At 36.9% G+C, this 27778-nt stretch overlaps 1 protein-coding gene across 4 annotated transcripts; it reads left to right on the plus strand.

Moving 5' to 3' along the window:
- The first annotated feature begins 495 nt into the window (after positions 1-495).
- MDM2 (MDM2 proto-oncogene) lies at positions 496-25297 on the plus strand. Of its 4 annotated transcripts, none has more exons than XM_022571579.3 (12): positions 496-934; positions 1434-1502; positions 1622-1706; positions 4423-4497; positions 6610-6743; positions 8958-9007; positions 12442-12509; positions 12638-12734; positions 16566-16726; positions 20435-20590; positions 21627-21704; positions 23383-25297. In XM_022571579.3, the coding sequence occupies exons 3-12, from the start codon at positions 1626-1628 to the stop codon at positions 23956-23958; spliced, it is 1476 nt and encodes a 491-aa protein (XP_022427287.2). In that variant the 5' UTR covers positions 496-934; positions 1434-1502; positions 1622-1625; the 3' UTR covers positions 23959-25297. The 4 variants fall into 4 exon arrangements, with proteins under 4 accessions (XP_022427287.2, XP_022427288.2, XP_022427289.2 ...); XM_022571580.3 differs by having other exon boundaries at positions 496-871; XM_022571581.3 differs by having other exon boundaries at positions 496-764.
- The last annotated feature ends 2481 nt before the right edge of the window (positions 25298-27778 follow it).

Raw genomic sequence — 27778 nt, forward strand, 5'->3', positions numbered from 1 at the left:
TAAACAAAAGAAACCCAAACACTCTAAAAGCATAAAGTTAAGAGTAACCGTTCTTTACCTCACCCATCTCTAACGGTAACCACCGGCCTTTTATTCCTCCAACTAGAATACTCTATGCATCCCTGAACAAGCCCATACTGTGCTATTTTTAATCATACTTAAAAAAAAACAACTCCAGCTGCTGGCGGTGCGGGCTTAATATATCGCACAGCTGTTAATTGTGGTTTCTTTTTTGGTAGCGGCACTTAGATGCGTATTTGCCTGAGTTTCCATTGCGGTAGGGAGGTGCAAACACATAAATACAAAAATAGCGCCAAGGTTCAAAGAAGTCCCAAGCTTGGCGCACCAAACCAGGCGGCGGCGGGAAGAACCAGGGATCAGCTCCAACCGTGAAAAACCGCTACCGACTCCGGCGGGTCGTGCGCGCCCAGCGCCCCCTCCCCACCGGCCGAGGACGCTTGCCCAGTTCCGGGACCTCCCCCTTCACCGAGGCTGTAGGGCCCAGCCCCGCCCCCAGAGGGCGGGGGCGGCGGGGCTTGCGCGCGCAAAAGCCCGGATGGGCCGCGGCTTCCGGCGCGCTGCGCTCGGACGGCAGGGGGCGCGCATCCGCCGTACCTCGGCCAGCTCGGCACCTTTCGGGGCCTGTGCGGCCCGGTGTGACTGGAAGGAAAATGGAGCAAGAAGCCTAGCCTGAGGGGTAGCTCTTACCCCTCTGACCGAGGTCCTGCCGCTTTTGCCGCTAGGAGCCTCCTCCTTCGGACCTAGTGAGTTCGAGCGCCCTGGCGGCCTGGGCCCGGCGAGTGGAATGGTCGCCGAGGCCCAAGGCGTCGGGCTTCCGCGCGCCCCGTGACGGGAACTAGGGAGCCTCGAGGTACGGCTCCCTCACCCACCCCGCCGACTCCAGGCGCGGCAAACCCCAATTAGTGAGCAGCAGGTATCGGCCTGGAAGCGCGTGGGCAGTTCTGGGTTTGCTTTGTGACTTGGGTCTCCCCGGTCGCTCTCACCCCCCGCCTGTGCCGCGCGCGCAGCCTTTGTGCATTTCGTGGTGGGGGGCGCCGGGCATGTGGGTCTGTGGAGGTTTTGTCGGAAGGAGGCGAGGTTGTCGCCACTCGGGAGGAGGGCGGGTTTTCGGGGCCGCGCTCCCAGCGGGTGGGGGTTTGGGAGGGGGTTCCGCGGGCACGGGGGTAAAGGTCAAGTGCGCGGGGGGCGCTGCCGGGGGCGGGGGTGGTGTCAGAATAACGACAGGTGCCTGTTCGGTAGCTTGTATCTGTCGGGCGCTACGTCTGGGCGAGATTGGGCTGGTTCTGGGGGCAGGTTGACTCAGCTTTTCCTGTGGGGCTGGTCAAGTTCGGACACGTTCCGCGTCGGTAGTAGAAGGAGCTAAGCCCTGACTTGTCTCCAGCTGGGGCTATTTAAACCATGCCTTTTCCCAGCTGTATTCACTGGCTGTTTGAGAGAGAGGACCTGTGGTCACCGACCTGTAGCATTTTCTGCTGATCTAGGTAAGGACCCACTTGCTAATAAAAGCATTATTTATCTCATTTCTATATGATTTGTCTTTTTTTTATGGGTATTTCAGTATTTCAAGTTTTTATCGTGTGTTTTCTTTTCGTACTCGTAGGCAAATGTGCAATACCAACATGTCTGTGTCTACTGATGGTGCTGTAAGCACCTCACAGATTCCAGCTTCGGAACAAGAGACCCTGGTTGGTATTTTTGTCTCCAGTGTAACTTTAGCAAAAATTTATTTTATGAGGTGATCAACTAGATTTCACAGACCCCAGTTATAGCATGGCTCTTTAAGTGAAGTTGTAGTACATAGCTTAAATTCCTGCCACTCAGGCATAACTGTGGAGCAAAAGTTACCTGTAAGAATCAATATTTATTTTCTTAGCTTTTTACCACACTGAATTAAAAGTCAGTTTCATTATCTTCTTAAGTATGGATGCTGAAGTTATGTTTATTATGTGACTGTTTTTTGTTTTTTTTCTGTTTTGACCTGTCAGTATTTAACTTTTGTAGAAGTCAGAAATAATTCATGCTTGTTGTAAAGATGTTAGGCATTACAGAAAAGTATAAAGTAAAAGCTGAAAATTCCAGTCTTCTGTTTTGACCATATCTGTCATATCTCCTTTTTAGATCTTTATCTATGTGCATACCCACATATATATATGCACATGTGAGTTTTAATCTGTCGCGGTTCAGTTTGTTTTACTAAAATAGGATTATACTAGAGATGTTAAGCAAATAGCATCTATGTCAATCAATAAAACCTACAGAATTCTTTTTTAACAGCTGCATGGTAATCCACAGCATTAGTGTACCATTTAAGAAATTTATGCCTTTACTGATAGGTTTTCTAAAATTGCCTTTAGTTTTTGAGTATTACAGATGGTGCTGCCTTGCATATGTATCCTAACACAAGTGTTATGTGTAATAGTTTTCCTCTCTGTCAAAACTGAATATTATCACTGTTATTTTGCCCTTTTTTGGCAAAAGATATTATATTATTGTGTAATTGTGTATTTCCCTAATCTTCGGTGAGGTTGGGCATCACATCATTGGTTAAATCATTTGTTTCTTTTGGGGTTTGCTTGGTCTTATCTATACACTTTTCTTTTAGGCTTATTGTATTTTTCTTAATAATTTGTAATAGTTCTCTGTGTTTCAAGTGTATTTAATTTTTATCATTTACAAATGTTAAAAATTAACTTTGCTTATTCTTTTTCTCATTGAGAACATTTTTATAAAGTAAAATTTGACTTTTGCTGAAATTCAAAATTTCATATGATGTTTTGGAAGAACTCTCCCATCCCAAGATTATACAGATAAACTGCTGTATTTTCTTCTAGCATTTTTTATTTTTACATCTAGAATTTATCTTTCTGTTCTTAAATGTAAGATTAATAATGGTATTGTCTTTTATAGTAGTTTTCTTATTCATGCATGTCTTTTAAGTCTTAATAAAAAGCTGATGGCTTTCCATTGGTGACTGTGACTTTGGGTTGTTTTATGTAGTTTGAAGTTAATATAGTATATATAAAATTTTAGAAGGAAAAAAAGTAACTTTTTATGTTTTCTGGGATAATTCATTCTTTAAATAGCCTGAAAGTAAAGCGCATATGTAAGCACATAGGAAAAAACATATGATCAGAACAATTAATGATTCAATACTACATTTATTGAAATACTACAAGTATTTTAAAACTTTCAGTTATTAAATAATATTATGTTGATTAGCTGGAAATAGGCAGTTTTCTTAAATCTTGTTCTGACGGTTAGATCCCGAACTGGGTTGCTGTCAGATTTCAAAGTTAGACAGGATGGGAGTATATTGAAGGGAGTGCAGAGGCACCAGTCTGTATAGGGGTGGCTGTGTAGCTGTAAAGATACTTGAGTTTTGAAGATTTTGATACAGCAACAGATAGGGAGAAAGAGCATAAACACATTACATCCCTGACCCCTTGCCAGATATTTTCTCAGTACAACTTGGAAAGCCTCTAGGTCAGAGGCAGGCAAACTACAGCCTATGGGCCAAATTTGGCCTGCTGCCTACTTTTGTGAATAAAGTTTTACCGAAACGGAGCCACATCCATTGGTTTACATATAATTTATGCTTCTGAGTCATACTATGTGGCGAGAAAAGCTGTAAACTGTTTACTGTCTGGCTCTTTAAAGAAAAAAATTAAACCCTGATCTAGTTGGCTGGCTCCTTCAATACAGGTCATATGTCTTATTTGTCATTTGTGTGTGTGTGCAATATCCAGTGCTGTCTGGTGCATGGCAGAAGCTCAATAAATGTTTGTCAAGTAGATATTTGGAATGTAGACCAACTAAAAGGCAGCATGATACTATAGTAGGAAGAAAATGCTGGCTTGCAGTTGAGGGATGTGAGTCTCAGTCTCCTGATCTGTTCTTAATTATCCTTGTCAGCTTGGGTTAAAGTTCGCCAGCGTTCAGGAACCTAATCTGTAGAAAGAAAAGATTGGTAAAAGGACCCACCATAAAGATTTACTCTTTTCTCTCGTATTTTGTAATTTAGTTTATAGTAAGCTCATTGGGGTATTCCATTTACCGTTGAGTTTGTAAGGTAATGAGCAGATGATAGAAATAGCTGGAGGAAAAAGAATAATTTTCACTGCCCTGGCATGGGTACTGGCAACTGATGATACTTGAGGGTTCTGTGATTATTTGCATAATAATTATATCCCAGCATTTTCTTCCCAAACACAGTCTGTGGTATTCAGTTTACATAGTTTATTACATTTAGTGAAAACATTATGACTTAGTTTTTGAGGTCTCTAATGTTGTAAGATAACATTGTGTTTGCTACCTTTATTGAAATTCTTTATGGATGAGTTTCCTGCAGGCTTATAGTTCCGGAATAATTTGGAAGTATAATAGCAACTCTGTTCTTTATAGGTTAGACCAAAGCCATTGCTTTTGAAGTTGTTGAAGTCTGTTGGTGCACAGAAGGACACCTATACTATGAAAGAGGTAAGCTGAACTAAGTTAAAAAGATAACTTAATGTCTTACTAGTTACGTATAGCCGTGGGGAGAAATTGGTCATATGAAGGGATTTTCAGTAAGCAGGATTGTTAAGTATTGTGGTCATTTGGACTATAATTTGAAGCTGAAAATTCAGTTTATACTCGAATTTCATTTGTCAGCCCGGAACTCGGACAAAGGAAGCTCTTTAGGGGTTCTTAGCCATTTTGTGCTGTGAACCCACTTGACGCACTGGTAAAGTCTTAAGATTTAGCAGCAGATCTAATAAATGTAATTTGGAATTAGTGAGGAGCATAACTGATATTTTGAGACGTTTACATCAAACATAGTATGTATGATATGAAAAATGCTTGTGATTTTATTGGTGACAAAATCACAGTTATTGTTAATACTTTGTGATTTGTTGCCTATATTCATAATTGAAGGGCAAGCTAAATTTCAGTTAAAAGTTAGTGAAAATACAGACAAACATTTTTTTCCCATCCAAATTAATGGACCCCCTGAATTCTATCCAAGGACTTATTGGGCATTCATGGATCCCAGGTTAAGAACTTCTGCACTAGAGATACATGAGTACAGTATACTGATCTTTCTGGGATAGAGGTGAGCTGATTTGTGAACATATATTCTATTTAATGGATACATTTCAATGTATTGTTCTCTAGCTTTAAATTTGTGCACAGAAGCATGTTCTTCATTGAGAGATGGGCCATCTTGGGGAAAATTTCGATGTGAATGAAATGTGCCTCTTCCCCATCTCTCACACTTAGTTTTTGGGGCTCAGATTACTTAAAACACTGAAGGACCTTACTTACATCAGCATAGTGGGCAAGAAAAGATTCCAGACCCTTTTCCTTTTTAGCCACATTCAGAAGTTTCCTTATGGGACGTTTGATAGAAAGAGTCTAGGTTCTCCTCCTTCTTCCTTTCCACTGTCTACCATCTCTTCCATCCATAGTCACATAGGAATATTCCTTTAAGTCTGAAGCCTGCTTAGCCATTTAAGTCTATAGACAGAGCTTGCAGGGAAGTGTCAAGGTAAATGATTTGGGGATGTTAACTTGGGTTTAACCTTATATTATCATTATATAACCAGTTAAGGAAACAAAAAAGTATGACTAGTAGTAGGTAGAAATAAGGAGAAAATTGATCAAGGTCATCATAAAGACTTAGAATGCTAATATTAAACCGTGTAACAGTGATGTATATATTGTCTGACACAGTGTTCAGTTGTAAAATCTTTGTTCTGTGGTATGTGGGAGAGTAATGAAAGCTAGTATGGGGTAGTAGAAAGCACACTGGGCTAGAAGTCAGAAGACCGGGTCAGTTTCTTATTTCTCATATCCTGATAACAATTCTATGAAATATCAGAAGGAGACAGTACTTGTAAAAGTACATTGTAAACTGTAAAACACCATATGTGTTTAGGTGGTTGTTAATAGGTTTGTATGTGGATGTCTTAAAAATGTATTGCCTACTTTGTTTTAATGGAGCACACAAAATATAATTTAACTGTATGTGCATGATTCAGGGTCATTATTTTGATTATTTATTGTGTAGATTATAATGATATCTTTAAGGGTTTATTTCATTCACTGAATTCTCCCAAACTCTTCTGTAGATGTAATTCGTCATTGTCTTCTCATCTGTGATGACCTCAGAGGTTGTTGAGGTATATGGTGTGCAGGACTGTACTAAATGACTCCAGGTCACTGCTATATTTTCGTTGATGTTTTTGATTCTGCAACTTTTCATTGTGATCAGTGGTTTTGCATTTTGTTGCCTTTTTCTTTCTTCCTAATAAGTAGTACCTAGATATTTGGGCAAAGTTAAAGTCTGCCAAAAAAAGAGAAGACACATTTTAAAGTTTAAGTAAATCAGAAGCAGTGTCTCTACTTTAGTCAAATTAAAAGAAAAAAATATTAAATCAGCTTGTTTTTAAAAATTTTTTTTAGGAGTACAGAATGGTTGTTATTTAGATGGTTATTGATGTGGTTGCTGGTTGTTTAACCCTCTTCAGATAAATGAGATGTTACTGAATGTATTTGAAACAAACATTTAATTTTCTTTAATGCTCAGAAATCATATTTCTATTTCAGGTTATATTTTATCTTGGCCAGTATATTATGACTAAACGATTATATGATGAGAAACAACAGCATATTGTGTATTGTTCAAATGATCTTCTAGGGGATTTATTTGGAGTGCCAAGCTTCTCTGTGAAAGAGCACAGGTAAGTTCTTTAGTCTACTGTAAAATGCCAGCTGGGCAAACATTTCAGTTCACCTCCATCCTCACTCCCTTTTGTCAGAGAAAATTGTTATATATAAAAGATGCTGAAATTTAATTTCTTAGTAAAATAGCATGTTACTTGAGAACCTGAGTTCTGGAATCTTACAGGCCTGGGTTTGAGACCCAGCTTAGTCATTTACTAGCTGTCAGACTAGGTAAATTGACTCACCCTCTTTAAGCCTTAAGTTTCCCCTGAATATGAAGTAGGAACAATGTAAATACCTTATGTGGAGGTTATAAAGAGGCAATGTGTAAGCATTTAAATATTAGCTACAGTAACTGCATATTAAAAAAATATTATTATTGCAGTCACTTCCAAAGACAGTCTTTATGATACCCTGTGGTAATTGCTTAAATTTGAGCCCTAGTTACTTTGAAGATCTTTTTCTTTGTCATATACCATTATGGCACTTAATCAACTGAATTTAACCCAGATAGCATTTCTAAAATTACTCTGCCGGGAACTTTTTTTTTCAAACTTTTTTTTTTCAGTCATTCTTACTTTACATTTGGAATTCCTTGTTTCATGTTGTTAGTCTCTTTGCAGTGTATCTTAATGAGAAGAATACTTTTCACCTGAAACATTTACCTAGATTCAACTAGTGTTTAATGCTCAATAATATTGTAGCTAAAAAGATAATTAAGTGGGATATTTATAACTTTAAAATAACTTTATTATTATATGTATATATTCATTATTGGATATTAAGAAAAGACAGAAAGCTAATGAGAGGGGAAAAAAGACTGTAATTTGTCATCGAAAAGTATTTTTACTTGTCATTTTTACAACGTATTATGCACAGATGTGTTTTAACCCTGTTGTGAACATACTATATTTAATTTCATCCTGCTTTTAAATTAACATACAAGCTTCTTTCCATTGACAGGCGATATCTGTTTAATATTTATGTTATTTTATACTTGGCCTTGGGATATAAGCTCTAATTTTATAAGTTTAAGAAATAACTATATTGATAATTTTGCACCATCTGAGTATTGAATCTTGATAATGTTTGGAGCTGTAATTTCTGATACGGAAAGCACAAATTTAAAATTATCTTTGACTTGAATTCTAATGTGTTGAGAGGTTAAACACTGGGGAAACTACTGACTTGGGGAAAAGATACGAGTAGGAATATTGATTTTTTTTGTGAGTTTAAGGAGCTGTATCATCAGTCCCAAGGATGAAAAAAATTAGTTGGGATTGGCACTTTCCCCTTAACCTTGAGAGTTAGAAATGATATCTTGTAACCAATAAATGTTCTCTAAAGTCATTAGTTGATGAAAAATGTACCATGACTTCACTGAGTATTGGCATAAGTGAATTGTTTCCTTATGCTCTAGGAGGGCAGAGATATGTTTTTATTTCATTCTCTTTTCCCCGATTTCTAGAACAGTGACTGGTACTCAGGCTGTATTAAATGACCGTATACTGCTCTGTCTTTTAATAAATTTTCAGATCAAGAAAGAAAATCCATTAGATGATTGGTCTTGATAAAAGTCAAAACTATAATGAGGGCTTCCCTGGTGGCGCAGTGGTTTGGAGTCTGCCTGCCGATGCAGCGGACACGGGTTCGTGCCCTGGTCCGGGAGGATCCCACACGCTGCGGAGCGGCTGGGCCCGTGAACAATGGCCGCTGAGCCTGCGCGTCCGGTGCTCCGCGGTGGGAGAGGCCACAGCAGTGAGAGGCCCGCATACCGGAAAAAAAAAACAAAACAAAAAAACTATAATGAAGTTCCTATATAATGGGTTTTGCATAACCTGCTATTTTTTTAGGCAGTCTTCGTCTGTGCCCGGAGCTAGATAAATTCTTTTCTGTTTGAAAATACGTATGTTAACCTGCCTCGTGTGTTCGCACCAATTCTCTGGGGACTTTTGCTAAAGTCTCAACAAGGCATGTTTCAGGAAATGGAGATGTGAAATCTTTGCACTAGGGAGACTTTAGTGATTATTAAACGTGGCTGCATGTAATCATTGTGCAAATAATTATTATGGTGGTTTTTAGTGTCTAGAAGCTTATCAGCACTTGAATGTAGTGATTTAAACTTTGGGTTGTAGCATGATAGTTTATACTAATATGCATTTAAAAGTCTTGTTAAGTCTAGTTAAATACATTTTATTTTAAAATGTACGTGTTTTTTTTCTCTCTACAAGGAAAATATATACAATGATTTATAGAAACTTGGTGATAGTCAATCAGCAGGGTAAGTTCATTTTGAATTCCATAAGCATGTACTGTAAAAATATATTTAAGACATTCTGTGGATGTGCAGACATCTTATAATTGTGATTTGCTTTAAAAGTTGCTCTCATTGTATATTTAATTATAGTAAGGGTATGATAAATTTAACAGGAAGAAATACATATGAGCTAAAACAACATAATACTAAGTTTCTTATGCACATTTATTTGCAGTGGATATTTAAATATCCTATTACATAAATTTAAGCCTTGGGATATCAGGTTAGAATTTGCTTTGAAAAGTAGATAATTTCAAAATCTTCTGCATAGTAGCGATAGGAGCAAACCTTGAAACGTATTCAAAGGCTTAGGGAAGTAATACAGATACCTAGGCAGGGCCATTTGAATGGAAGGGTCCTTGTCTTGTGTGTTTTTTATAATAGACAAAACTTTGTTTACCAGTTTGTTCAGGTGAGTGCCATTTTACTTCCCTTCCTTTAGACTTGTAGTTCTTAACTGGTTATTTTTGGGTTCCATATCCTGTTGATAATCTGATGAAAGTGCTAGGTTCTTATTCCATAACGATACACCTAAACATACACAGTGATATGCCGGTAAATGTTTAACAATCCACTGTCCAGGGGAAGAGCCTTGATTTGTGGTTACTGGTTTCCATAATATAAATACTCTCAGCATGACCATTTTCAGCTGCAAACATGGAGTTGGGAAGAGATGTACACAGTTTGCTTGGGAGTGCTGGTAGGAGCTGGCTCCAATACACCACAGGCTTTTTTTTTTTAATTTATTTTTTTTTTACTTTATTTATTTTTGGTTGCATTGGATCTTTGTTGCTGCACGTGGGCTTTCTCTAGTTTGGACGTGCGGGCTTCTCATTGCGGTTTCTTCTCTTGTTGCGGAGCATGGGCTCTAGGTGTGCAGGCTTCAGTAGTTGCACCACAGGCTTCTTAAAATCCATTCTTTTTTTTTTTAAATTTATCATTTATTTTTGGTTGCATTGGGTCTTTCTTGCTGCGTGCGTGCTTTCTCTAGTTTTGGCGAGCAGGGACCACCCTTCATTGCAGTGCATGGCCTTCTCATTGTGGTGGCTTCTCTTGTGGTGGAGCACGGGCTCTAGGTGTGCGGGCTTCGGTAGTTGTGGCTCGCGGACTCCAGAGCGCAGGCTCAGCGGTTATGGCACACGGGCTCAGTTGCTCCGCAGCATGTGGGATCTTCCCGAACCAGGCCTTGAACCCATGTCCCCTGCATTGGCAGGTGGGTTCTTAACCACTGCACCACCAGGGAAGCCCAAAGTCCATTCTTGGTCTATAATTAAGAACTGTTCTCAGGGCTTCCCTGGTGGCTCAGTGGTTGAGAGTCCGCCTGCCGATGCAGGGGACACGGGTTCGTGACCCGGTCCAGGAAGATCCCACATGCCGCAGAGCGGCTAGGCCCATGAGCCATGGCCGCTGGGCCTGCGCGTCCAGAGCCTGTGCTCCACAACGGGAGAGGCCACAACAGTGAGAGGCCCGCATACCGCAAAAAAAAAAAAAAAAAAAAGAAAAAGAACTATTCTCAGCTTGTTCATTTTCCAGAACGAACTGACCACTCCTTAGTGCTCCCATTATTTCGTATCTAGATTTTATTGTTATATTACTTTGTTACACTTACTTACACAAGTGTGTCCTCTTCAGGTTTGCAGTCTGCAGTACACAGTACAGTGTTTATTAATACGACGTTTAGTAAATTTATTGAATTGAATACTTATTCTTCCAGAGTTAGGATTTAAGACCCAGAAAAGCACATCACTGTCTTATCCCAGAATAGAAGTAATTATTAGGCTGGTGACTTGACATTTTGTTTTACAAAGCCCTTTATGAAATCAAATGAAGGCAGATAAACAACTGTAGTATCTCTTGTAGTATTTTCAGTTTTCTGAAGTATTATTATCCCTGATGTATTCATTCATTCATTTAAATCTTGCTTGATTGCTAGGAAAATTATATTAATGAGATGGTAACCTGTAGATTACTTATGTTATTTCCATTCTGAGTTTGTTTCAGGTTTTAGTTTAATATAATTAACTTCAGAACTCCTGTATCATTGTTCTCAAACTTGTCACACTTAGTGCTTCCTTTTTATTACATCTGTTTTGTAACATCTCTTATACTAAAACAAAATATAACCTATTTATATGGACAGCTTAAATCAGTATAATACCTTGCCCATAATATAAAAAATAAATAAACTGTTATGATAATGCATATAATTTCAAAATGTTAATACTCAGACCGGGCTTCAGTGTTAAGACGAAAATGTTTCCAAGGGAGTAGTAAAAGGTATTTGATTATGACCTTAGGTGATGGTATATACCCCACATCTGAAATTTTGACTTGAGCTCCAAGTCTGTACATCTACATACGGACTAAACCTACCTACCTGAAAGTTTTATCCACTTTTCAGTTTATCTTCCCATCCAAATCTGTTCATCATCTGAAGTTTTGAATTATACCACCCATTTATCCACCCAAGGTAGAATCTTGGAATTCTTGACTCCTTTCTCCTTTGCCTTGTATGTCAGACACCAGGTTCTTGTTGGTTTTTACCTTTTTAATTTCTCTGGAATTGATCTTTTTTTCCATGTCTTAGTTTAGACTTTAATGCTTTTCATTTATGTTATTGCAGTTGCTAATACTGGTTTCCCTGCCTCTGTTCTCTTTTTCTTCTATTTTGGTAGAGGGAGTTGTCACTCTTCTGCTTATAGTGACCATTTAGGGGTTCCTTATTGCTCGCTGGGTAAAATACTTGCTGTGAACTAGCAAATCAATTTTATCTCTTAGATTAAACCTTTTTAATGGTGCGTGGCTGCAGCAGTGCCTTAGGGAGGAATGTGAAGTATTAGCTGGGGAGGATGCAGTGATTTGGGATTGGTGGCAGGAATATTGATTCTTGATATCTTTGTGCTGTTTAGCAAGACAGGCAGGATCCTTTATGATCCTGCTTACATTCCCATAGTAATGAAGTATCTGTAGTTCCTGCAACAAACACTGGTAGTTCACTTCTGAATGCTTTTTTCACAGTGTTTCCTCAGTCTGGAATAGCCTTTCCCAGTCGTACTTCCACATATTCTACTATGAAACCTCTCCTGATTCCTTGTTACTCAGACCTTACCGCATCTCTACCAAATAACCATTGCTTCGTCTTCTCCATTAACTTATCTTATAATACTTCTTTTAGTGTGCTTATTTTATTGTACTTTATAACTATTCTTATGTATCTTCTATATTAAAATTGAATTATCTATTTACGTCTCTAGTATTCAGCACAGGATGGCACTTGGAGACTACACGTTCAGTGTTGGTTAAAAGGTTAAATTGTATGAGGAGTTTGTTCTGGATAACATCTATTGAATAACCCTTGCTTTCCTAGTTTGTGATTCTTTGTTTTTATTTTCTGTCAGAACCATCAGATTCAGGCACATCTGTGAGTGAAAACAGGTGTCACCTTGAAGGTGGGAGTGTTCAAAAGGTAATCTTGAACTCATTCTACTATGATGTTTCTTGGAAATTGGGAGTGTTTAAAACAATGAATTTTTAGCTTCTTGGTGTTATAAGTTTGTGGGTTTTTTTTTGTTTTTTTCTCCCTTGAATGCTTAGGACCTTGTGCAAGAGCTACAGGAAGAGAAACCTTCATCTTCAGATTTGGTTTCTAGACCATCTACCTCATCTAGAAGGAGAGCAGTTAGTGAGACAGGTATATATGAATATTTAATTGGCACTTTCAAACAGCTTTTCAGTGTTCATTCTTTACTGAAATTAGTACATTTAGGGTTAATGAAATTGTGCTTTTTTGGTTTAGATGAATTTGAGTTTCTTATTTTTATATGATTTATTTGGTTTAAAAATTGCTTTCTTAGCAACATTTTTCTGGTTGACTATAGCAGGCACAATTTTACTGTGTCCTGCTGGATTTTATAGTTAGCCAGCTTTTTGCTATGCGTGGTAACAGAGGACAAGGATATAAACTCTATTTTAGTCATCATTCTTAGTCACCTTAACAGTTAAAGTATTTGTTTTTTCTAATAAATAAAACACACCAGTGAGTTTAAGAACAGAGAAATAGCATCTTAGAAATGAGGACGAGGTAAAGAAAATAGATGAGAGCATTTTTAACAGAGAAAACAGGAGGAGGCTGTTGCCTGATGAAAGTCATGATAACTAAAACTGTATGATTCGGTAGAGAAAAAAGAGTTTGGCAAATCAGTGAAGTAGAATAGATAAATCCAGAGTAGAGTTTTGTACATGAGGGCAAAGGGCAGCAAGTGCAGAGTAAATACATGGGAGTAGAACAAATGGTTATTTGGGGGGGAAAAAAATCAAATTATATCTGTGCCTTATGCCAAAATGAATACTAAATGAGTTGAAAAGATAAATGAAAAAAATTACAACATACTGAAATAGATTCACTTTAAATTTGACAGTGTTAATATCCTTATAAGTTTCCAAAAGTCAATAAGAAAAATATTAAAAATCCAACTTGTAAAAAAATTTTTTTTCATAGTAAATAGAAATGACTGATAAATATGAGGAGGAGTGGATTTTAGTGATTTAGCTTTATAGATAACAAAAAATGCAAAAAAGGTGTCTTTTCTGGTCTTTCAAATTAGGAAAGATGATTTTTTTTTTAACTTATCCTTGCTAACTATGTGTTGGCACTGATGCACTGTTGGTGTATCAATTCGTGTAAATTGGTTAACCTTTATGAATTATAAAAAGGCTTGGCTTTCTTACCGTTATCACAGTAATCCATTTCTAGGAATCTATCCTAAGGATATAATCAGAAATGCAAAGATTATATGTAGAGATATTAATTATAGCATTATTCATAGTTGAAAACATATATGATGCTAGAGAATGTCATCACTCTAGTCCAGGCCATTGTCATCTCTTACCGAGACCACTGCAGCAGCTTCTGATTTTCTGTTTCTAGTTACTTGCTCTTTCTGTCCTTCATCACAGTACCAAAAGGGATCATAAAAGGTAAATTGGATTGTGTCACTTCCCCACTTTGTTTATTTACCATTGACCTTCAAATAAAACCCACACTTTTATGTTGGCTTACAAGGCCCTGTTCTACCTTTAATCTGGGTTTTGGCCTTTTTCCCCACCTTCACTGTGTTTTAACTGCACTGATTGGTTTCTCAAACAAGTCAGAATTCTTTCCTGCTGTAAGGCTGTTTGCACAGTTTTTTCTGCCAGAAGTTCTTCTACCTCAGTCTTGTAAGACCAGCTCCTCATTTTTCCATTTTTGCTTAATTATTACTTTCTCAGAGAGGCTGTCCCTAACCACCTGGAAAAGTGGATCCCCTCTTGTTATTCTTTCCCTTAGCACCCTGCTTGTTTCCTTCATAGCACTCATTATAGCTTGTAAATGATCGTAGTTTGGTTGCCTTGATGTTTGGACGTAAACTTCCTCTGGTGGTAGGGATGATGGCTGACTTCATTTTTGTATACCCACTGCCTCGCACTGTGCCAGACAGAAAGAAGGTGCTCGGATTTGTGGACTGAATGGTTCAATTATGATGAACCTATATTATGGATACCATATTCTGCAGCCATTAAAAGTAATGTAAAAGAATGTTTAAGAGAAAACAACCCCTGGGAAACCCCTGGCAGTCCAGTGGTTAGGACTCAGTGCTTTCACTGCAGGGGCCTGGTTTTGATCCCCGGGTGGGGAACTAAGATCTTGCAAGCCATGTGGTACGGCCAAAAAAAAAAAAAAGAAAACAACCCCAAATTGTACATATAGTGTGATATAAATATGTTTTTTAGACGGAAGTAAATTTTTTAAATGACAGCTGGAAAATTATTATGCTAAAATGTTATTAGTAGTTATCTCAATGGTAATATTATAGATGATTTACATTTAAATTTTTGTCTGTTTTTTAAAGATTTCTACTGTGAGTAATACAATACTTTAATAATCAGAAAAAAGCCCCAAATGTTATTAATAGAGTTAAAAAATATAGATCAACAGCATGGTTTTGGCCTTCTAGCCCTCATCTTTCAACCAAGATCACCTTTTCTTATAGGGAATACAAACATTAAGAACTTATATCAAGAACTTGTGATCTTGTAGAGATAAATACAAAATTAGAGGATATAAGCGTGTTTTGGGAATTCAGAGCAAGAAGAGATAACTTCTGACTAGGAAGATCAAGAGAGGGAAATGGAGTGAGCAAAGGTGTGAGTTGTACCTGTTTCAGGCATATGGATTATATTTTATTTAATCTCATAACCCTGTTAGATACTTAACATATAAGGCTGCAGTGAGCACCCTTGCTCATAAACCCTTAAATGATTATGCAGATATTTGTCTAGGATAGAGAAACTGCCCATAAAATGTTACACTGTTTTGCGTTTTTACCAGTAGTGTATAAAAAGTCCTTTCTCCCAAATCTCTGAGACTGTCTCTCATTTTAATTTGTCATTCTCATGAGTGAAACATGGTATCTCATTTCAATTTGCATTTCCTTGATCACTGAGAGGTAAGCCATTTTTCATGTTTATTAGTCTTTTGTGTTTTATGCATTGCCCATTCATATCTTTGACTCTTTTTTAAATTAAGTTTGTCTTTTACTTGGTTGGTAGGAGGTCTTTATATAAAGTGGGTATTAATCATTTTTTATTATGTGTTGCAGATTTTTTTTCAGTCTGACATTTGCCTTTTAACTCCTTTTTTATAGTATTTTATTTTGCCATGTAAGCCTTAAGTAACTAACTTAATCTTGATAGTCTTTTTCTTGAGGGCTTTGTAGTGTCACATCATACTTTCCCACCCCGGTATATTCTCTTACATAAGTAGTTGGATGGTTTTGTTCCTTGTATTTGGTATTTTAATCCACTTGGAATTCATTTTTATGTCTGGTGTAAGGTAGGACTCTTCATTTATGTTCCTGACAGATTTGGTAACATTCTCACTTTAAGTCAGAGATAATTTCTTATTTAAAATAAAATGGACCAGGGACTTCCTGGCCGTCCACTGGTTAAGACTCCGTGCTTCCACTGCAGGGGGTGCAGGTTCGATCCCTGGTTGGAGAACTAAGATCCCTCATGCCGTGCGGCCAAAAAATAAATAAAATAAAATGGACCAGTTTTAACTGGTTTTGATTCCTGTTGAAAATACTGGATACTAAGGAAATTGAAACATTAGGAATACCTTCTAAGTAAGTTAAACAGTTGGTTCTTTCCAGGAAAAAAAGTGAAATCTTATATCCTAAATTCTGATTTTGACAGAAAAATCATAGACTGGTTAATAAAAGGTCTAGATGGATTAAATTAATTGTGAGTTGATAAAGTTCTGAAACAAGCTTTAAAGCTTTTAAAAATGTAGTGTTCTGCTATAACTCTAAGTTGGACAGATCCAATAAGAGTGTTGACTTTTGAAACAGTAGTAATTCACTATTTTTCTCTGTTTAATTTCATTGAAACAATTTTAGTACAGATAGGTAACTTAAGACAGCTCAATTTCTAAATACATTATAGTATAGCAATTTAATTAACTTGTTTTTCTTTACATATTCAGAAGAAAATTCAGATGAATTACCTGGTGAACGACAAAGAAAGCGCCACAAATCTGATAATATTTCCCTTTCCTTTGATGAAAGCCTTGCTCTGTGTGTAATAAGGGAGATATGTTGTGAAAGAAGCAGTAGCAGTGAATCGACAGGGACTCCATCAAATCCGGTAAGCCTCTCATTTTAAATAAAACAGGACTCTCTTATTTTTAGTCTAGTTCTGGCAGTCCTAATAAGCGTCCAGATAGAATGCACATGTATGATATGTGATTGCTGCTTGATTGCTGCTATACACTTGGTAAAATTTTCTTTCAAATGAAACTGTATAGATCTTCCCCACTCCCAACCCCGGGTTTGCGGAGAAGGGTGGAAGATAATGGAGTTGCGCTGGAGTGTGTTGGTAAAATTAGTACCTATGTTAGTTATTAATGTCACCCTACATATTGGAGAACCTTTGTGGGCCACGGCACCAAAGATATCTTAAGATTCTAAGCAATTTTGTTTTGCATATTTAGAGTAAATATATCTTGTTACAGCTCTCAGCAAATAAGTGAACATAGCCTTATATCTACATTTGCCATACGTAGGTCTAGACATCAGGGAAGGTCTTTTTAATAAGGCTGTGAAATATTGGTATATTATTGCATGCATGATGGGAAAGTATCAGTACTTTTTGATCATTGATACAAAATTCCAAAGTATTTGCCAGCATTAACATTCTTAAGAGATATCACTGAAGGAGGTTTTGTAAAGAAGTTTTTGCTAACAAGAATGCTTGACAAATGGAATGTTTTCTTTCTTGTCATTACACATTTGTCTTTAAAATGTTTTTAAAATTGGAATCTTTATTTGTGATATGGCAACATTTCATGGCGATTATTCTGGATATTAGTGATTATTTTATAGTTCTCTAGAAGATGTAAAGGATTGAACCAAATGTGATAGTAACCATATTCTTTTTATGTATTATTCTTTATTATCTTTACATTTTTTTCTTCCAAAGCAGTGATTTTATGGATGCAGAGGTGCCTTCTGGAGTTAGTACTTAATAGAGCTGTTACTCATGTAGGCCACTAGATGGCATGGTGAGCTCCTCCAAGAGCAAGTTCTTCATTCAGTAGATATTTGTGTCTTTTCTATGCCAGGTTCCATTTGGCACTGGAGATACAGTGGTGGTCAAGGTAGTTATGATCCCTGCCCTCATTGGGAGATAGGTCATCAGCAATCAAACAAATAATTAAAATACTGAACAAATGCTATGAAAAAAATACAGGTTCTTGAGAACAAATATGTGTGATCTAAAAATTGAATCCAATTAAATAAAACTTGATGTGTCACCAACTTCATGTTTGGATAATTTTATTCCTTACAAATGGTTTTAATACAACGACTATGCGCCATTTAAACTTACAGTCTTTATTACAGTTGTTTCAGAATTCTAGCTAAATGGTATTAAAAGTCCTTGTTCTTTCTACCTGGGACACTGCCTTGTTATCAAAGCAGTATAGAGGGTATTTCTTTTTGTTAGTCCTATTCTACGCTCTCTTCTAAAAATCCTCTCTGTTAAAGATCTATAGTTTTTGAGGCAAAGTCCCTAGTTGTGAAAGCTTTTGGTAAGGCTAATTTTTTTCCTTCATTTTAGCTTACGTCACATTATTTGGTCTTGTCATTCACCAATTTGTGAAGGGAGTTAAAGGAAAGTGCATTTGCCTCCCATCTTTTCTTTCTTTTGGGTTTAATACATTGGGGGAACTAAGGCTATATTCTAGGCTCTATACCAGGCAATTAACATATTTTATCACCTCAGCAGCCTCAAACTCCATTTATAGATGGGAAAACTAAGACTTGGGTGTTTCAAATAACTTGTTTAAGATCACGTAACTAATAATTGTCACAATTGGAATTCAGAAAAACAGGGATTTTAAGATCTTTCCAGATCAAGCCTGTCTGATACTTTTTAAATATACAGTATTTAAGAGTTTTTAAGTTTTTCTTTTTTGAACATTAGCTAAACTTTTGAAAACTTTTTTTTTTTAATTTATTTATTTGTTTATTTTTGGCTGCGTTGGGTCTTCACTGCTGTGCGAGGCCTTTCTCTAGTTGCGGCGAGCTGGGGCTATGTGCGGGCTTCTCATTGCCGTGGCTTCTCTTGTTGTGGAGCACAGGCTCTAGGTGCGCGGGCTTCAGTAGTTGTGGCTCACGGGCTCTGGAGTGCAGGCTCAGTAGTTGTGGCGCACGGGCGTAGTTACTCTGCAGCATGTGGGATCTTCCTGGACCAGGGCTCGAACCCGTGTCCCCAGCACTGGCAGGCGGATTCTTAACTACTGCACCACCAGGGAAGTCCTGAAAACGACTTTTAATTTTGCTTTCTTCATAGAACCCTAGAATAGGAGTGGGCAAACTTTTTCTGTAAGGAGATGGATAGTAACTGTTTGGGGCTTTGCAGGCCATATGGTATCTGTTTCAGCTACTCAACTCTATGGCTGTGAGGCAGAAACGGCCATAGACAACAAGTCTAATAGACAACGGGCACGGGTGTGTTCAGTAAAACTTTATTTATAAAAATAGATGGGTGGTGAGGCACAGTTTGCTGACTCCTGCCATAGAAGATGCTTTCTGAAACTTAATGTTTATTGTGATTTTTACCCCCTTATTCTAAACATAGTACACTAAAGCCTAGTTAATTGAAGTGTCCAGTTTCTTAGGTTATTAGAGCTGTTATTGTATTCTAGCTTGACTTGTGATTTTAATGTGATTGTTAATACAGCCTTTGTTTTAGGAATTAGAACTGCAGTTCAATGAATGTTGCTTTTACTACTACTTTCCTATCATCATGGTTTAAAACAGTCTTTTCACCTAAGTGGTTGTAAAATAAATACCTTGTTTTTGTTTTTATAAATGACGGGAATATTAGAGATCATTTAATCCAAACTCATGTGTCATAGATGAAATAGCTGTGGCCTTTACAAGCTAAATATGTCTAGGTTGAAAGTTACTTAGTGGCAAATCTAGAATAAGAATGTATGTATCCTGACTACTAGACCAAAATACTTTTTCTAGTTCTAGCCCTCTGCTTTGTGTATGTTCCTACCCTTAGCCACTGATGGCAAATATTATGGGACTGAAGGTTCTCTTAGGTTCTTATACTGTTAATCAGTTTTAAAATGAATCACATGAGCAGACACAGAATTTTAAAAATAGATTTAAAAAATTATATCTGAAAGCTCTTCCAAAGAAATTATTCTCAAAGTTCATTAAACATAAATCATAATTATTGTATATGTTGTAGCTACTAGCATTCTACCAGTTGGAAGATATAAAGATGATTGAGACATGGTCTTAACTCTTAAAGTATGTATAATTCAGATAAGAAACGTGTACAAAATTATGTTTTGCAAAATTTGTGTGTGCAAATATATAATAATATAAGTAGCACAGATAATTAAAGGTGGGGAGTGCTCTTTTAGTTACAGTATTGACAAAGGCTTTGGCAAAAAAGGATGAGCAGAATTTGAAAACTATCAAGTTATTCCAGCTAGAGGGAAGGTGTGGAAGTTGAAGTTTGGTTTAGGAAACAGTCTAGATCTGGTTAATGTTCTTGTTTAGTGGGGATAGGGGGGTGTCTAGTTGGAGATAATATGAAAATGTTAATATAGACTTCCTGTATGTACCTTGAATACCAAGGGAATTTGGCCTTTTCTTTTATATAATGGGGTTTTGAACAGAGAAAATATTTATCTAATCATAACCCAGAAGCTTAACCTAGTGTCAGTGTGCAGGATGGAACTGAGGGGGAATTAGGTGCACAGGGAAGTTAAGCTGTTACAGGCCAACAGGTAATGTACATTAAGTCGCTTTTTTTCCCCCTCTATTTTAGGATCTTGATGCTGGTGTAAGTGAACATTCAGGTGATTGGTTGGATCAGGATTCAGTTTCAGATCAATTCAGTGTAGAATTTGAAGTTGAGTCTCTGGATTCAGAAGATTATAGCCTTAGTGAAGAAGGACAAGAACTCTCAGATGAAGATGATGAGGTAGTTTTTTTTTCTCTGATTACATTCTAAAGTTCTTAAATACTTTCCATATTCGTTGACTGATGAGATTGAAATAATAATGTATTCAAATTTCACATCACAATCTTTGACTCTTGATTTATTCAAACTAGAATATTGGTTTGTGGACTTGAGGCTTTGTAATTCCTTGTTGTCTTATTTATATTTTTTAAAATGTAATGTCAAGAAGTCAGTAGGCCTTAATGAGCATTCTTATAATAGTCTACTCGTTTTTAAAAATATTTAATTCAATTCTCCTTTTTCATTTTTAATTTATGAAAAAGTAAAGCATGCATGCAGTTAAAAGTCACATACTACCACCAGATCTGTTTCCTGGAAGTGACCAGCTTCAGCATTTCTAGCTATTTCACTGTAATTTAATACTTCCATATTTATAAAACAAAAATGCTTGTACTGAATGTTTTACTTTATTTATTTTAAACATCCCTGTATGTTGGCTTTTTACCATAGTGGGTGAGGATTTTACCATCCTCCATTTCTCCCCCTTTATATTCACTCATTCCATGGCACCTTTGTCTCAGATATCTCATATATAACATAATTGGACCCCCGTATTTGCGAGTTCCACATTGGTGGATTCAACCAAGTGCAGCTTGGAAATATTCGAGTAAAAAAAAAAAAAAATTCCAAGAAGTTCCAAAATGCAAAACTTGAATTTGCTGTGGGCCATCAGCTATTTACATAGCATTTACGTTGTATTTAAAACTTTTCATATAGCATTTATTAGGTATTATAAGTAATCTAGAGATGATTTGAAGTGTAGGGGAGGATGTGCATAGATTGTATGCAAATACTATGCCATCTTACATAAGGGACTTGGGCATCTGCAGATTTAGGTATCTTTATGGGTCCTGGAACCAGTCTGCCCACAGATACGGAGGGATGACTGAGTACATGTTGTTTGTTTAGGACTTATCACTTATCACTAAGAAGCCTTACTGGTTGAAGAAAAAAGGTGAATTGATGCTAATGTTTCTTTTGTTTTTCTTTTTCTTAGGTATATCGAGTTACTGTGTATCAGGCAGGGGAGAGTGATACAGATTCATTTGAAGAAGATCCTGAAATTTCCTTAGCTGTAAGTATACATTTACTTTTTCAAGGAATCAAAAAATAACATTGAAGTCAAGATTAGAAAAATATGTCTAGTCTACTTCTTGACATGAGGTAGTTTTTATAAAGTTAACATTTATTTTTTAAGTTTTAATGGTTTAAAATATTTTTGTTCTTTTATTGGGTTGGGATCTGTTGCTATACTTTTTAGTTTTTTTGTGTTGGAATTTGAACTTTTGAAGAACTTCATTATGGAAAATTTTGGGTATGTACAGCATAGAGAATAGTATAATGTATCTCCGTTGTACTTATCACTCAGGTCTAACAGTTACCAATATTTTGCCAATCTTATCAAATATGAATATCATATTGACTTGTATTAGAATATGTGGTGGGATTTTCTATTAAAGAAATCTGGACTTAAACATTTACATTTCATGCTTCACAGGGTTCCTCAGGTATTGGATGTGTGTTTTTTTAACCAAATATTATTGCTTTAATTTTTGTTCTTAAATACTGCTTTTTGTTATATTTGGATAGGAAATCTCAGTTTTCTCTTTCTGAGATAGAAACAATTATTAATTATCCAAATACTAAAAAGGAGGAGAAATTGTAAAATCTTAGGAAAATATTTTGCTATATTAGAAAATAATTCAAGTAACTAGTTGAGTCATTTGATGTCAGGCTGAGTGAAATGTTTTAGACATAGATCTTGTAATTTATCGGACTCTTGAAGCACTTTCTTCCTGTATTACAAGACCTGTCTTTGGTTTTATCATTTAGTAGATACCTGCTTTTACAACTTGAAAGAACCATTGTGGGAGAATGAAGTTTCCACCCTTATTGCTAATATCTTACGTCATTTGTCAGGCAACTTAAAAATGGTTACATTATTCATGGCAAGATAGGAAGGACCTCTTATGGCAAGTTTTACACGCACAGTGTCCTCAGGCAAGAACCATGCTTCTCGTAAGGCAGGGAGATAAGGGATATGTTCAGTAAAGAGGCTTGGAATGTGAGGGAATTTGTTATCCAGATTGCATAGTGGGTGGAAAGGTTTGAGAAATAAGTTGGAATAAGGATGAAGCAATGAGCAGTTACAGAGACGAGAAGACAGAAAAGGATAGACAAGTAAGGGGCATACATTCTGGATAGTGACAAGGATGGCAGAGTTTATCTGGCTGTGATTGCTGAAAAGAATGTTTTAGCATTTCCTTTGTGGGTGTAGTTAGGGAACACCCAGTTGAGCCCTGGTTTTAGAGCACTTCTAAGAGAGTCTTAGTCAATGGCAGACTGGTTGATAGTTTTGTCTAGATTGATTTGGTGGACTGGGCACAGTATCAGGTTTGAGCCTTTAAGGGAGTGGAGTGGGTACAGGCTTCATTACAGAGAAGATCCCATAGCACTTGCTTCAGCTAAATGAACCAACTCTGTCCTTGAACAGATAACTTTACAGGTACATGGTTAAGGTCATGGTGAATACGTTTTTCATTTTAGAATTCTTAGCATAGTTTGGCTGGGAAAAAAATGTATTTACAAGCTCATGCTTGAGGAAAGACTGTTGAGTGCTTTATATAAGACATGAAATGCTGAAAATTGAGCTGTATGATACATTTTACCTTAGACATATTGAACAAGTTGCTAGCGTTGCTGTGACTGGTTATTGAAGGGTTACGGAAGCTAACTGTCTTGTTTCCTTGAAGGACTATTGGAAATGTACTTCATGCAGTGAAATGAATCCTCCCCTTCCACCTCATTGCAACAGATGTTGGGCCCTTCGTGAAAATTGGCTTCCTGAAGATAAAGGGAAAGATAAAGGGAAAATGTCTGAGAAAGCCAAACTAGAAAACTCAGCACAAGTAGAAGAGGGCTTTGATGTCCCTGACTGTAAGAAATCTACAGTGAATGATTCCAAAGAATCATGTGTTGAGGAAAATGATGATAAGATCACACAAGCCTCCCTATCCCAAGAAAGTGAGGACTATTCTCAGCCATCAACATCTAATAGTATCATTTATAGTAGCCAAGAAGATGTCAAAGAGTTGGAGAGGGAAGAAACACAAGACAAAGAAGAAAGTGTGGAATCTAGTTTTCCTCTTAATGCCATTGAACCTTGTGTGATTTGCCAAGGTCGACCTAAAAATGGTTGCATAGTCCATGGCAAAACAGGACATCTTATGGCATGCTTTACATGTGCAAAGAAGCTAAAGAAAAGGAATAAGCCCTGCCCCGTATGCAGACAACCAATTCAAATGATTGTGCTAACTTATTTCCCCTAGTTGAACTACCTATAAAAGTAGAATTATATATTTCTAACTATATAAGCCCCAAAATTTAGACATGAAATTTATTTTTATTTTTTTAGCTGTATCAAAGCAAGAAAGTATCTTACTACATGTAGATTTCTCCCAATAATGAATAGTTACTTCCTTTTAGGAAAATGCCCCTTCTGTTGATATTTTATATTTGGGTTTTAATGTAATTTGGATTGGATATAGAGTTCATCCTTTACCCCTCTACCCCCCCTTTTTTTTTTTTTTTGGGCTGCACTGCTCTGCATGTGGATCTTAGTTCCCCAGCCAGGGATCAAACCTGCGCCCCCTGCAGTGGTAGTGCAGAGTCTTAACCACTGTACCATCAGGGAAATTCCTACCGCTCGTTATTTAAAATAATTTCCACTTTCTCTTAAATGAGAAGTATCTGACCTTTTAAAAAATATATAAGTAGGACATTTAAATGTAACTTATTCAGTACCTTTCATGTAAGGAGGAAAAGTTCATGTGAAAGATTTAATATTTAAATTTTACATACTCTTAAACTTTCCAATCCTTAGTTTCTCTAGTCTTTCAGAGCCTCTTAAAATAAGTCCCCTACATACGAACCTTCAAATTGCCAACTTTCAAAGATGCGAATGTGAGCTAGCATGTCCAATTACGAAAGTTCACGTGAGTGGAGTACGTTGTCACGTGCGTGCATCCCCTACAAATGGTTGTGCTTTTGTGTACTTTACTGTGTAGAGTACAGTAGTATAGTATCTTTATTTCAAGCCCAGGATGTCTGGAAGCAAGCATAAAAGCAGCAGTGATGTAGCTGATACTGCTGATGGAAACAAAAGTGAAAATAATTGAGAGTGGAGTGACAAGAGGAAGAAGTAACAGAAGAACCAAAGAGATTCACGATGCAGAAAATGGCAAGGGTTTTTTCTTTATTTGAGGAGGCACTGTTAGTTTTTGAGGCACAGGACCCGAACGTAGAGTGGTACACGAAGGTTGCAGCAGCCGTTCAGAATGCAATCCAGTGCTACCGTGTTATCTATGAGGAGAAAAAAAGAGCTACTACCCAGACATCATGGGATCGTTTTTTCAAGAGGGTAGGTAGAATTGAATCCAGCAAGGAACCAGAACCTGTGCCATCAACGTCAGGTGTGAGTGAAATTGTAGCTTGCCCTCCATCTCCTGTTGCTGACAATCCTTCAGCTCTGTCATCTCCCACCTCTTCTCCCTCCTTCAGTCAGTAACTCTTCTTGCCTGTTCACTTGATGCCAGCCCCTGTATGCCAGCTGTTGTACTACTGTACTTTTCAAGGTACTGTACTGTAAGATTAAAAATGTTTTCTTTATTTTTTGTGTTTGTTTTTTATGTATTATTTGTGTGAAAATATTATAAACCTATTACAGTCCAGTACTATGTAGCCGATTGTGTTAGTTGTGTTAGGTACCTAGGCTAATTTTGTTGGACTTATGAACAAATTGGTCTTACGAACGGGCTCTCGGAACTGAACTCGTTCGTTGCAGGGGACTTACCGTATTCTTTCTAGATAAAAGAAATAGGTAGATCGTTTTGGTGCTATGTAAGTAGCACTTATATATTTCTCATTCTCCAGTCTCTTTGATATGGTAAGGGATATAATAAACAGAAGGACTGTTTGTTTTTATACTAGCTGAAATTGTTCTAACTTCTCTAAATTGTCCAAAAATTATAAGAATGACATCCTATAAGAATGATGAGATCAGAACATAAAATTCTGAAATAACTCTCAAACTGTATAGATTAACATCTTGATTTATATTAAATCTTCAACAAAATAGTGGAAAATAACAACTTTGATTTAAGGTCCCAGTGTATTTCTCCCATATATGTCAGTCGTACATTCTCTGGTGAGGACAATAAAATTAACTGAGCTATGAGTTTAGAACAGAACTGAGGGATAATTTTGCACAGCAAGTTTGTGTGCCAGTTACAGAACATTGTATTAAACTTTAAAAACAAAAACCACACACACATATGACTTACCCATATATAGATATGTAAGTAATGGCTGAAGGGATCAGCACCTTAGCCAAAGAGTGGTCCTCAAATAAAGTAAAGCTTTATTAATTTGGGATTTATAATACTTCAACTAGAACTAAGTAGAATTGATCCTCTCTGAGGACAGAGAAATAAAAATGAGATTATAAACACTGTATAGTCAGCCCTCCATACCTGTGGATTCAGCATCCATGGATTTAACCAACCACTGGTTTGGAAATATTCAGGAAAAAGATTCCAGAAAGTTTCAAAAAGAACACTTGAATTTGCTGTGCACTGGCAACTACATAGCATTTGCATTGTGTCAGGTGTTTGAATCTAGAGATTTAAAGTATATGGGAGGATGTGCATAGGTTATATGCAAATACCATATCATTTTATATAAGGGACTTGAGCATCGAAGATATTGGTGTCCCGGGGTTGGGGGGGTGCATCTTGGAACCAATCCACCATGGATACTGAGGGACAACTGTATATTATTCAATGATTCTGCTGTTTACAAGACATTCAAATCGGTGCAAATAGTTTCATTCACCATATATATATGCATTACTAATGCAGTCTTGATTGTCTAAATTTTTAGGTGTAGCATACGTTTTATTGATTTGCAAATAAAAGATTAAATGTGTAAGAATTGTTTAAAAAATGTGATTATTGGATCTTATAGGCAATTTTCCCATAATAATGAGTTTTTTCTTCCAGTATTGAGGTAATTGACATAGAGTATTGTATAAGTTTAAGGTGTACAGCATAATGATTTGACTTGTTTACATTCATGAAATTATTACAATTAGTTTAGTGAACATTATCTCATAGATACAACACTAAAGACAAAATTTTTTGTTCTTGTGATGACAACTCAGGGTTTATTCTCTTAACTTTCATATATAACATACCACACTGTTAATTATATCTATCATGTTGTACATTATATCTTTAGTACTTATAACTGGAAGTTTGTACCGTTTTATTGCCTCTATCCATTTCCCTCTCCCCCGACTCCCCACCTCTGGTAAACAAAAATCTGATCTCTTTTTCTGTTTATTTGGTTTTTTTGTAAGTAGAAAGACCTACAGTACTATTGATTTGTTAGTTCATGTTATACAAGAGTGGTTTGGTATTTCTATACATTTTCGAATGATTACCACAGTAAGTCTCGTTATGATATGTTGCTATGCAAAGGTATTACATAGTTATTGCCTATAATCCACACAGTGTAAATTTTACACCATGACTCATTTAAATACTTTGCAACTGAAGGTTTGTACCTCTTAATGTCCCTCACTTATTTCTTTCCTCCTTTCACCTCCCTTCTCTCTGGCAACCACCTGTTCTCTGTATCTATAACTTTCTGTTTTGTTGTGTTCGTTTTATAGATTCCACTTGTAAGTAAAAGTATTTGTCTTTCTCTGTCTGACTTATCACTTAGCATAATACTCTCTAGGTCCATACATGTTGTTGCAAATGTTACGATTTTATTCTTTTTTATGGCTAATATTCTGTGTGTGTGTGTTTGTGTGTACTACATCTTCTTTACCCATTGTTTGCTAATGGACACTTGGGTTACTTCCATATATTTGCTGTTGTAAACAGTGCCGCCGTGAACGTTGGGGTGCATGTACCTTTTTTTTTTTTTTTTTTTTGGCTGCACCACAAGGCATGTGGGATTTTAGTTCTCTGACCAGGGATTGAACCTGTGACCCCTGCGTTGGAAGTGTGGAGTCTTAACCACTGCACCACCAGCGAAGTCCTGCTTCATGTAAATTTTTGAATTAGTGCCTTTGGTTTTTTC

Source organism: Delphinapterus leucas, chromosome 11 (genome assembly GCF_059928025.1).
Source record: "Delphinapterus leucas isolate spDelLeu-1000000601 "Yukka" chromosome 11, BTC_Dleu_Yukka2, whole genome shotgun sequence".
In the NCBI taxonomy this organism is placed as follows: domain Eukaryota; kingdom Metazoa; phylum Chordata; class Mammalia; order Artiodactyla; family Monodontidae; genus Delphinapterus; species Delphinapterus leucas.

What these genes read in the sequence shown, in the direction of transcription:
- MDM2 (XM_022571579.3), top strand. Translation starts at nt 1,626, where the DNA reads ATGTGCAATACCAACATGTCTGTGTCTACTGATGGTGCTGTAAGCACC. An exon ending in TTCTCTGTGAAAGAGCACAG is followed by an intron (nt 6,744 to 8,957) that starts GTAAGTTCTTTA and finishes TCTCTCTACAAG; the next exon opens with GAAAATATATACAATGATTT. An exon ending in TCTCAGATGAAGATGATGAG is followed by an intron (nt 20,591 to 21,626) that starts GTAGTTTTTTTT and finishes TCTTTTTCTTAG; the next exon opens with GTATATCGAGTTACTGTGTA.